The sequence below is a fragment of the Lepidochelys kempii genome, chromosome 19 (genome assembly GCF_965140285.1).
Source record: "Lepidochelys kempii isolate rLepKem1 chromosome 19, rLepKem1.hap1, whole genome shotgun sequence".
NCBI lineage: Eukaryota > Metazoa > Chordata > Testudines > Cheloniidae > Lepidochelys > Lepidochelys kempii.
The window spans coordinates 4,714,180-4,726,888 of NC_136398.1; the positions used below are offsets into that span (position 1 = coordinate 4,714,180).

At 44.0% G+C, this 12,709-nt stretch overlaps 1 protein-coding gene across 7 annotated transcripts in view; it reads left to right on the plus strand.

Annotated features, from left to right (window-relative positions):
- The window catches only part of CSMD2 (CUB and Sushi multiple domains 2), a 541,235-nt gene that overhangs the window by 34,240 nt on the left and 494,286 nt on the right, over nt 1-12,709 (plus strand). For all 7 annotated transcript variants that reach the window (XM_073317325.2, XM_073317326.2, XM_073317333.2 and 4 more), the window contains exon 2: nt 9,988-10,204. In XM_073317325.2, coding sequence (XP_073173426.2) covers nt 9,988-10,204 — 217 coding nt within the window. The remainder of the gene's footprint in view (nt 1-9,987; nt 10,205-12,709) is intronic.

A 12,709-nucleotide genomic window follows, 5' to 3' on the forward strand; every position in this document is an offset into this window, starting at 1 on the left:
TTTATTTTTTATTTTAAATTCACTCTTTTTTCCTTGTGGGGAAGGCTCTAAATTTCCAAGTATTTTTGATTGAAAACAAAACTCTTCTCTCATTTAATTTCTTTCCCCTCCACTTTTCCATTCCCTGTCCCAGTGGGAAAAAGAAAGGACGGAGGAAGGGAGAAGTCTGTGGAAGAATTAAGAAGGAAGCCATGGGTTTTTTCATTTCATTCCAAATATTTTCCAGAAAATATAACATTTTTTCAACCAGTTATACTGACAACCATCAAACTGAGCGCAGCAATTTAGAGGCTTCACCTCCATATTGCGATACTTCTCGCCTTTGTGTTTCCTGTCGATGGCCAAACCTTTTTCAGAATTGCTTTTCTAGGGCAAGAAAATGCCTCCATAACGTAGGCAGAGTTCTGCTCTTGAAACTGGTGTTCATTTAAGCCACTCTGAAGCCTTTCTCTTGGTCTGCAGATGGGTCAATTTTATTTGCTTGTTTGTGTGCCTGAGAAGAGACCAGCTTAATGCAAGGAACTCGATAGAATAATGAAATGACTGATGAATAGCTTGCTCTGGCAGTTACTTTCATAGCAGGTAGCGCTGCACGGAATTAGTACTCTGGCAGAGAAATGCTGCCCCTACCCATTGGAGTGATGAAAAGATGAGCACCTGAACTCTTCACAGAATAACTGACCGTGAAACATTACAAACCTCATCAATTATTTGTTGTAAAATGGGGCTTACGTGCTCAAGCGTTCTGATTGGCTAATTGCGGGCTGTGCAGCTATGGGGCAGCAGTCGCAGTGGGTGACACCATCAAACCAAACAGACTTCTCTCGAGGCAGGGCTTTTGGAGTGACCTTTATTTAAAATAAACAAATAAATAAATAAAGTGGCTTAAATAAGAATCTTGGTTGTTTTAGTATATCCGCAGTCAGGGACACACTTGAGTGTGCAGAGTTAACCCACAGCCGCATTGTGTTGGCTTGGGGGATTGGGAATGAGCAAAGGAGCCATTCGCTTCTTGGTCACTAGAGTAGATATGGTCTGGATGAGTAGAGATGGAACATTCAAGTTCCTCCTCCTTGTGTACAAGGCCTTGCATAATCTCAGCCCTGCCTACATCTCTGCTCCCCCCTGCTCTAACTTGTTATGTTTTCCCCATTGGTTAGTATGATTTGTATTGCGGTAGCACCGAGGAGCCCCAGTCATGGGCCCGACCCCATTGTGCTAGGTGCTGTACAAATTCAGAACAGAAAGATAGTTTGTGCACCAGAGAGCTTACAATCTGAGTAGTTGCATCTCTCTCTATCTCCCTTTCCAACTCTTGACGTGATACCTTCTATCCGGCCGACTCCATGTGTTCCATATCTGGACCATTCTCGTTGGCCAACCTCTACATCCCCTCCCCCACCATCTCTCCAGGCTCCCTCCCTTGAACCTGTGTCGTGTCTTGTGTTTGTCTTATTTAAGCAAGTTCCAATGGCTAGGCTAATTTAGACTGAAAACAAAAGTGCAGTTTTTTAACAGTGTGGGTAATTAATCATTGGAACAATTTACCAAGGATTGAGGGGGGACATTGGTAATTTTTAAATCAAGTTTGGACGATGTTCTAAAAGTTCTGTTGTAGTCAAACAGGAATTAATTCAGGGAAGCTCTCTGGTCCGTGTCATAGAGGATGTCAGACAGATGAAATCTAAAATCTATCCATAGATTATCAGGCCAGAAGGGACTTAAAGACTCCATCTGATGGAGGATCCCCTTCGTTCATGTGTAAACTGTTCTAATGGTTGTGATCAGGTGTTCTGGCATGTGTGTCTCTTGATTCGCAACAATCAGAGGCACTTATGGAGGAAGAAAAATCCAAACTCTTATCAACCTCAGTGAAATAATTTGGTTTCAGCTGAGGCTGAAGATGTGGTACATAAGAACAGAAGAGGGTCCATACTGCATCAGACCAAAGGTCCATCTAGCCCAGTATTCTGTCTTCCGACAGTGGCCAATGTCGGTGCCCCAGAAGGAATCATGGGTAATCACCAAGTGATCCATCCCCTGTCACGCATTCCCAGCTTCTGGTGCAAGGGAGAGATCTTATTTTGCATAAACCCCTCATTCATCCATCTTTATCAACCAATGACAAATTATTGCCCCTTTATCTTTTCATCTCCTGTGCCCTGCATTTCTACTTGGGAAGTCCTCAGAACTGAATGCTTCATCTGACTATTGCATCAGTGTCCATATGGGACAGGTCTCCCAGATAGTAGCCAGTCTCTAAGAACATGGGTTCCATTCTCAAGGTCCAGGCAGCGCTACATGAGACAGCGTGCAATGATGCTGAATGTGAGTGAAAGACGGACGGGGTGGATGGGAAGTAATGCCTGTCTCCAGAGTTCCCCCCGAGAGCTCAGTTAACATCTGGGAGAGCCGGTTCGATTTACAATAGTGCTGCATCATGGTGCTAGTCTGAAACCCCTCACTGCCACGGGTGCTACGTTCTCAGTTCCATTGGGGCAGGCACTGGAGTGCCTCCTCCAGGATGCAGGCAAAGCCGTGTGCTTCCTGTGCTTGCAGTCTTCTCCCGACGCAGAGACGGGCGGGCGCTGAGCATCGGAGATGGCAGTCTGCCCTTGAGTACATGTTCTCCTCAGTGCTGCTGGACTTTAACAGTTCTATTGTAAATGGAATCTCTCTGCATTATTTATTACCAGGCTTTGCTTTTGAGGCTGTAAGCTAAGTTAAGGGCTACAGCAAGCTGACAGTTTACTGAAAAGAGACTTAAATGTGTATATTTGCTCTGTGTGTGAATACATGTTGGCAAAAGTCATAGACACACCAGTAAGCTAGCTTTCTATTTAGGTATATGTATATATTGATTCCAGTGTGTTATGTATAAGAAGAATTAATTACTGATTAACTGTTCAAAGCAAGAATCTGTGAAAAAAGCCAGCTTGGGAAAATTTTACCTCCTTTTAGTATTTACTTGTTTTACAAGAGTTTTGAGTTACTTTAGAAGACTCTGATCCTTCAAAACCTGCATGTGAGTGACTGTGAGTAGTAACATGAGGCGATCTAGTAAGTAAAGTTATTTTTTCAGTGCTGGCAGAATCTTTCCGTTCTTTGTGTGTCTGAGTGGAACATATATGTGTGAAAGTAAAGTGTGCAGAGTAGTGGCTTTAGTTTTACTCTAGTGTCTTGTTTGAAGCTCACACATTTTATTGACTAGTAAAGAACAATACCAGAGAAAAACATACGAGTGTAAATAACAATAGCTAAGGAAAATCAAAACATTAAACGTCTACTGCAATAAGGAGAAAAGATGGCTATGTATCCTCCCTAGATTATATTGCTGAGAGGCAATGCATATGATTTGATTTTTGTCCTTTTTAAAATTGTGCTGTTGCCATATTTCAGTGTTGCTAAATTAGTTTTTGTTTCTGCTGAGACATTAAGTGCCTCAGCTTGTGTTATGAGAAACTGCAGAAATAATTTTTGCTTTCCCCCTTCTGCCATATAGTGGGCCAGATCCTTGGCTAATCTAAATCAGCATAGTTAATAGTTACGTTGATTCACACTGGCTGAGGATCTAGCCCAGTAAATTTAAGCCCTAAGAAGAGGCCAGAAGACAATAAAATGTTGGAAATTGCATTTTGTACTTCATGAACTGGCAATGTCAGGTGTCGGCTGTGTCTGTGATTTTAGTTTGATCTGACAGCTAGGAGAACATTTGTAATGACCGTGTTGGGACATGTAGGTTGTCTGACTCTGCTATGCTGCCTAAACGCTAAGATGGGATGGAGGGGAAACCATATGCTGAAGAGTCAAGTTTACTGAAAAGGGGTTTCCAGCTGGGTTTGCTCCTCAGTGTTTGTTTAAAAAAATTAAAGTCAATTAAAAATCTTAACTTCTCTCTGGCTCTTTTCATTTTTAAATGTGATTAAATGATTTGTTCATTTGTTTTCAGTTGAAACCTTCTGCAATGACGATAATTCTGCAACCCTTAGTTTGAGTGTTGCTAACACGGTTCAGAGCATGGGAACCTAATGCGTCAGACCTGCCGTCCGTCTAGTCCAGAATACTGTCTCCAACAGTAGTTGGTACCAGATACTTCAGAGGAAGATGCAGTTATGGAATCATTTGCTTATGGGGAGTTACCTCCTAAATCCCGTTAGAGTTTGGTTTATGCTGTGAAGCTTGGGTCTTATCATTTAAAAAAAAAGATCTGTCTAATGTAACTCTGGCTGTTCTCTGTCCATTTAAATGGCCAGTCATATTTTGAAATTTGCTAAGCTCTTTGGCTCCAGTGTTAATTTGTGGAGTCAGTTCCATAGACGGAGTGGGTGTGTGTGTGTGTATGTGTGAGTGATTTTTATGTAGTATTTCTTTTTATTGACTTAAAACATGCTGCTTTTTCAGCCATGTTGGAGTCAAGGGAGCCGCTCCCTTATGATGAGACATCACAGAATCAGGCCCATGTTTGTTTGTAACCCAGTCGTGGCATCATTTTGCAGGTGCACAAGAGCCAGACTATGAAACTGACTGCTCTGTTTATGTTGTTCAAGCTCAGTGTAGTGGATAAAATAGGCAAGAAGTAAATGGTGATGAGTAAAGGAGACTTTTCAGAGTCTTTCAGTTTCAGCTGTGGGTACTAATACTGATTGAGGTTTCCCTGCACAGGTATGAATCCTGCCAACTACACTTAATTTTTTACTTAGTTCTTGCCCCAAAGAGATTAGAATCTATCTTTTCATTATATAGAGCCTAGCACAATGTAGTCCTGCTCCTTGTCCATTGGTGCTACCACAATAAGATTAAATACATTCCGTTAATAGGATGCATGTTTTAAATCTGTCATTATCCTTCTAATAGAACACTTCCCAGAATTCCACTGCCAGCTGCCATTGTCAAGAACATGAGTGGAAGTGGCTCTTTTCTTGTTTACCGCCATCACAAAACTGGTCATGTCCATCCAAACGTGTGTATGCTGATGTGATTCCTGCAGCTGCAGTGCTATCATGAAGCTCTAGTCCATGAGCTATAGTATTAGAAGTTGGAAATGAATATTTACACTGCCATAAATATTTACTCTGCTGCCACATAGGGCTGGCTGGCAGATGACATCCAATCTGTTAGCTTTATCTATTTACCCTTTTTCATTCACTGTTGTGGCTCTTGAATTAGGGGTGACAACATGTAAGAGGAAGTGCTTTAAAAATACTACCCTCCTCGCCCCAAAATACAACAATTTTGGAAAAGTTTTAATCCTTCCTGTTTCAGAGCTTAAACCAACCTCTGACTAATGGGGGTCAGGAGGAAATTTCCTGGTACAGGCTGCTCAATATCTGCAGGGTTTCTTGCATCTTTCTCTGAATCGTCTGACACTGACCACTGTCAGAAGCAGGGTATAGGCCTGGATGGGCCACTGGTCTGATCCACTCTGGCACTTCCTACGTTCCCATGTGTATTGTGGGGAGAGGAGCGAAGTCTCATTTAGAACCTCTGGGCTGGGGAAAGCAAGTCAGAACCGTCACTGAAATATTGCTCTCCATTCAGAGCTCCTTTCATGTTGCATGGGACTCTCCCTAGCAAAGGCTGCAGCGATGTTTGCTACATTAAGGAAAATGTAAGCAACCGGGTTAACCGGTGACGGTTGTGTTTTACGTGGCTGTGCGCAGGGTTAGGGAATGGGTCTGATGAAATAGCGGCTCGGGCCATAGTGTATTTTGCAAGCAGAGTCCGGATGTTACAAAACCTGGACAGCATAGATCTAGCCCGGATTCAGGACGCTGCAGTTGCTAAGGGCTGGTCCCGTATGCAGAGTACAATGAATTTGGTTACTGTGCACACTACAGTATTGTTATAAAACGTGGCTTTTGCCCAAGTCTTCATGGTTATCACTGTGCTGCACTTCCTAGTGAGAGAGGGGACAGACCTCAGACCCTCTTTCTCCAAAAGCACAGACTTGATCTGGGTTTAGCTACTGGCAGATCTGTTAAGTGATTGCAATGCCATCCAGTAGGGGGCACTGGGGAGCCCACACATGCCATCAAGTTCATCCTGGTAGCTGGCACATTGTAGAAGAGCCGTCATGGCTAAGCCTACTTCAACGTATGATCACCTGATTTTAAGGATTTGTAACCTGAAAAATGGGGGGGGGGAGCCTCTAATGTCTTATTTTTTATCATTTTTAATTGTGGTGGTGGGGGGTGGGGGGGTTGGCTAGATTGTGTCATGTAGACAGTGCCCTGAGAAGGGGTGGGTGCACCCCCCCATCTCAAGCCTTCCCAGTGCATAGTGGGACTATGCAGACCAGCAGGAGCCTGTTGACTTGCACCATCCTTTCTCATGCTCCCCATGTCATGCCTTGCCAGCTCTGCACTGTTTTTGGTGTGATGTGCACCAGCACCCCGGGGAGCACTAGGCGGGAGAAGCCCCTGGCTTTCCCTGAGTTCAGGGACTTTCCTTTGCCCTTGCACGGGACATGTGCTCCTGTTTCCCCCGAGGGCTCAAGTTTGCATGAGAAAGTATGGATTTCTTCTTGAGCACAGCACTGGCAGGCACACTCAAGAAGGCCCGTTGACAACACAGCCCTGAGGGCTCTCAAAGTATTAGTGTGGGTTTCACTCAAACATGCGTTCCTCTGTATTTATTGATGCCCCGGGGCCAAAGGGCTAAAGAGAATTGTAACCATGAGTCTTCAAAGGAGAAATGCAACATTTGATAGTCTTGTAACATAGACTTTAGATCAAGTCTTGGTGATCAAACCCAAAATGAACTAACTCAGACTTAAAACAGATGATTGGGTATGAGCAAAACCTCTTGTGATTCCTTGATCTATTCCCATGTCTGCCAGCTACTCTCATCTGTTTCCAACCTAAACAAAGTTCCTGGTTATTTCTGATGAAGGTGTATTGCCTTGTAGATTGTCAGCTCTTGAGAAATTAATTTTTGCGTCCAATAAGCAATTTTCTGTTAGCTGTGTCCATAAGAAGCAGAAGCTCATCTTGGGTCAGAATCATGAATGTGGAATTGTTTCAGTAGATTAGTTTGTTATAGAACCGTATCAGCTTTTTCTGTTGTCGTTTATTGTGTTTCTTCAGCTACTATAAGTTTGGGAGGATGTAGATTTTTGAAGCCATTGTTGTTTGTTCATGGTATTGATCTCTGAGCTAGGGCCACACTGGCATAACCAGATTGATTAAATCTTGTTTGTCCTCCAATGACCTTTTGTAGTGTTTGGAACACAGAATCTCTGACCTTGAATATGCTTCGTTAACATGATAGCTCGTAGCATCAACAGGTTTTATACCTGCAACAATTACATTGCTACAGCCTTTTTAATTGACCAATTTTCCCAAATCGTTCAGATGGCATTTACTCATGATTAAAATTAAGTGTTCTGTAGAGAAAATTATGTACCCACACTTCGCCTGCTGAATAACCGCCTCTGTGAAGGAAAGGGAATATGATCTAGTGGCTAGGCAGGGGAATTGAGAGTCAGGGCAGCTTATGGATCTCCCACTGTGGACTTGTGCTCAGTTTGCAATTTGTAAAATGGATTAATGTCGCCTGCTTTTCCAAGGATCACAGATATTCGCCCCTGCCCAGAATACCAGCACCAGATTTATGCATCACATAAGCCAAGTCCACAAACAAGTGCAATTTAACAGTGCATGGGGATGAATTTTGCTCACAGGGGTTGCACATGTGCTCTGTGATTGGTATTTGCAAAGCAAACCTAGCCACAAATGCTAGGTGCTGTAGAAATGCAAAGTTCTGTTATTTATCTTTGTTAACGAGTTTTTTATGAATGGGTCAGATTTACTCCACCGCTCTGGATTATAGGGCTATCCTCACTCTTATTCGTAAGATAGGCCATGTACAAAAATATTCCCCTTCGGGTAAATCTGATTGACTGCTGCAGTTCCATAAAGATACAAACTCTATCTTGCAGGGACAGAACAGGTTCTACTAAGCGTTTGGGTTCCAAGGCTAGGCCAATTGAATTGTAACTGGCTTTAATGAATGCTACTGTCATTCTTTACCTGTGGCTGGTCAGCACTCAGAAGTGCTAATAACTTTACTGATTTGGAAAAGAGCAAGGAGAAATCAAAGCCATGATTTCCAGTTTGAAATCCTCAGTAACCAGCATAAATAAGGGCAAACAAACCAGCATCAATGGAAGAAGCCAGACTTGTTTTGTAGAGCTCAGGAATCTCAACAGCGATCAGTCAAACTCAGCTTGATCATAGGATAACAAGGTCGCACAGTTTTTGTTTTGCACTGCATTTCCCTGCAAACAGTAGGGCTGCCAACTGCCTCATCGCACAAACCCAAACTCCCTTGCCCAGCCCCCGCGCACTCCATCCTCCCTCCCTCCATCGTTTGCTTTCCCCCACCCTAGCTCACTTTCACCAGGCTGGGGCAGGAGGTTGGGGTGCAGGAGAAGGTGTAGGGTGTTGGCTCTGGGAGGGCAGGAGGTGAGGGGTATGACATGGGGTGGGGGGTGCTTACCTCAGGTGTCTCCGGAAAGCGACCGGCGCATCCCTCTGGCAGCGGCTCATAGGCGGGGAGGTCAGGGGGTCTCCGTGTGCTGGCCCCAGGCACCGCCCCCGCTGCTCCCATTGGCCGCAGTTCCAATGGGAGCTGCGGAGTCGGTACTCGGGGCGGGGCAGTGTGCAGAGACCCCCTACCCCCACCCCCGAGAGCCAAAGGGACGTGCCGGCAGCTTCCAGGAGCAGCTTGGAGCCAAGGCAGGTATCTGCACTGCCAGACTTTTAGCGCTCACAATCTCCCGGTTTGGCCACATTATCTCCGGGAGATAGAGCGTGATTCTGGGAGACTCCCGGCGAAACCAGGAGGGTTGGCAGCCCCAGCAAATGGTGAGGCTGGAATTCAGCTCTGATGTAAACAGGAGCACTTCCACTAATGCCAGCAGGAGTTGTACCCCTTCATAGCAAGGGGTGAATTTGCCTCCCCAGGCTTGTCTTCACTGCAGCGGTTCGCTTTAGTGAGGCTGGCCGCACTACGAAGTAGTGCCAGGGCTACGCAGAGTGATCGGACGAGCAGCTGATGAGTTGCAAATCAAGCTGCTGCATCCCACTGCATTGCTAGCTGGAGCATCAGCCTGTGCCACGGATGGGCCAGCTAGCTTCAGTTCAAAGTGTTGGAGACTTGTGTGTGCGGACAGGAGCAGGGGCCAACCTCGAGTTCTACCTCAAACTAGCATTACAGTGATTACAAGTCCCGTGTTTCACAAAGCTTGAGTGTTCGGTAATAGAGTCTGCAAGGTTTAAAATAACACCAAAGGGAAAGTGAAGTAGACTAAGGAGAATTTCCATGTCTCTCAACCTTTGTTTCCTCCTACATTGGTCGAGGCTTCTAGGCATTAATGTAATGATACTAATAATCAAATAGCCTGCTTTGGCAATCACCTGTATACCTGGCCTACTCTAAGGGCATGTCTACACTACAGTCACTGCAGCTGTGCCACTGAAGTACTGTCGTGTAGACGCTTCAGACGTCAACTGAAGGATTTTTTCCATTGATCTAGGTAATCATCCCCACCCCTCCACCCACTCACACCCTGCAGTGCTGCAGTCATAGTAGCTAGGTCGATAGAAACATTCTTCTGTTGAGCTACCCCCCCGTCTCTCCGGAGAGGTTACGCTGACTTAACTATGGCACTCAAGAATGTGAATTTTTCTCCCCCTGAATGATGTAGCTAGCGCGAGCTAAATTTAAGTGTCGCCCAGGCCTCAACGAGTGCAAAGCTAGTCTGCCTCGTGATGACTCAGGCTTGTTTTATGGTCTGTTTGTGATGAGTGCAGCTCTAATAGTGCAAGTGTATTTCCAACCTGAACAAAAATCATTCTCCAGCAAGTGTTTGAAAATGAACAACCTCCATGTTGGCTCTGCTCGGAGGAGATCCATATCAGCGGTGATGTTGGTGTAGAATTATAAAGTCTGCTACAATAACCTGTTTGTCTTCTCTCTCGCCAGCCCAGAACTGCAGCTACGTCTTTCAAGGCCCAAACGGGACGATACAAAGTCCAGGATTTCCGTATGGATATCCAAATTATGCAAACTGCACGTGGACAATCACGGCTGAGGAGCAGAACAGAATACAGCTTGTGTTCCAGTCCTTTGCCTTAGAGGAAGATTTTGATGTATTATCAGTCTATGATGGACTGCCTCAGCCGGGGAATCTGAGAACAAGGTAAAGTGTGTGCTATAACAATTGATGGCCTTTATAAGCATGTTCAAGATTTCTGCCACTGGGATTAAAATACTTAGGTTGGAGGCTCGAACTGAATTAGGAGCTTATTTGTGAGAGAGATTCTCTTAACTGTTTTGATTTCTTACGTTTGATAAGATCCTAAATACTGCTGAGAGTGCCTGACAAACATGGCTTATCAATATATCCTAGACATCTGGAGAATTTAATTTAGAAAATGGAGCTAGAAGAGAGGAGGTCTGACATGAGGAAGATTTTCCCTTAAACCCAAAGCTTTACTATCTTAGAGAGACACAGGGTGGCCTTGTGGTTAAGGCATTGGACCAGGACGCAGGAGAGCTGGGGTTAATTCCTGGCTGTGCCACAGATTCTGTGTGTGACTTTGGGTAAATCACTTAAGCTCTCTGCATCAGTTTCCCCCTTCTGTACAATGGGGATAATAGTCCATTGATTCTGTAATGTCTGTTTAAATTGTAAATATTTTGGGGCTGAGAACTGTCACAGATAATGTGTTTGTACGATGCCTAGTGCAATGGCGCTTTTGTCTCAGTTGAGACCGCGACGTGCTGTCCTAATATTATGAATAATAAGTTAAACAGAGACGCTGATAATTAAAAATGGGTGTGCGAGAGAGAGAGAGAGAGAGAGACAGATATGTCGACTGGATCTTATGATTCAGAGACAAGACCCTAGATTTATTCCTAGGTTGTTGATTATGATGATAGGTTCAAAGGCTTCTTATTTCAGGTTTTAACCAATAAAACTGAATTTTGGTGTTGGCATTGCACAGTGAATTCAGTGACATGAAGTGGCTGCTTTGTGAGGAACTTGGACTAAAGGCTGTGATCTTGGGCGGGGAGAGTGCTCAAAGATTTTGTTTTATTTCATTTTAAGCCACTTGTTCACTGTGTGACTTAGGACAAGTCCTCTTGATGTCTCAGTTAACCCATCTGGAAAATCTGGGTTAGAGAAACAGAAACATTAAAGAAAACACTCTGTTGTATACAGTGGAGTTCAGGTGGGTGGATAAATTATGTCTTCACCTTGCAGCTATGCTAGAGAATTGTCTTGATTATGGGATTTCATTATTTCATCAGTGTTGATAAATGCAAAGTAATGCACATTGGAAGACATAATCCCAACTATACATATAAAATGATGGAGTCTAAATTAGCTGATACCACGCAAGAAAGAGATCTTGGAGTCATTGTGGATAGTTTTCTGAAAACATCCACTCAATGTGCAGCGGAAGTCAAAAAAGGAAACAGAATGTGGGGAATCCTTAAGAAAGGGATAGATAAGAAGACAGAAAATATCATGTTGCCTCTATATAAATCCATGGTATGCCCACATCTTGAATATTGCATGCAGATGTGGTCGCCCCATCTCAAAAAGATATATTAGACTTGGAAAAGGTTCAGAAAAGGGCAACAAAAATGATTAGGGATATCAAGTGGCTGCCATATGAGGAGAGATTGATAAGATTGGGACTTTTCAGCTTGGAAAAGAGACGACTAAGAGGGGATATGATAGAGGTCTATAAAATCATTACTGGTGAGAAAGTAAATAAGGAAGTGTTATTTACTCCTTCTCATAACACAAAAACTAGGGGCCAACCAAATGAAATGAAAAGGCAGCTGGTTTAAAACAAACAAAAGGAAGTATTTTTTCACACAACACACAGTCAGCCTGCGGAACTCTCTGTGAGAGGATGTTGTGAAGGCCAAGACGATAACAGTTCAAAAAAGAACTAGGTAAGTTCATAGAGGATAGGTCCATCAATGGCTATTAGCCAGGATGGGGAGGGATGGTGTCCCTAGCCTCTGTTTGCCAGAAGCTGGAAATGGGTGACAGGGGATGGATCACTTGATGATTGCCTGTTCTGTTAATTTCCTCTGAAGCACCTGGCATTGGCCACTGTCAGAAGAGAGGATGCTGGGCTAGATGGACCTTTGGTCTGGCCCAGTATGGCCGTTTTCATGCTCTTATTGAATCAAGAGGCAGAACATTACTTTGTTCTTGGTAATGTATAAAGGAGACCCACGTATGATCAGTTGAGGCTCAACTTCTTGTGAGGCAAGCTTTGCAGTGGTGGAGAGTCAATGCTGTGATTTGCCTCATCCCAAGTGGCCCCTGGGCAAATTACTGCATTCACCAGCATTGGCATTAACTACCTTTGCTCTCTGGAAGTCAGTGGGAGGTTCTGCTGAGGATGCAGAATCCATTAATGAGCTTAGATTGGAGGAAGGAGTCATGGTGGAGTGAATCAGTAAGGTTACTGTAGATAGATCACAACCAGGTATTCCTGTTCACTGCTAATTACTGCCAAGCACAATGGCGAGGAAATCTGAGTGTAAGCCATCAGTGCTAACAAACCTCTGGGATTCACAGTGCTTGGATGCTATGGTGGTTAGAGTTGTAAAGGGTACCTGGACTGATGGATATCATTAGAGGGTGAACAAATTCCCTAGTAAAAACATTTTAAGT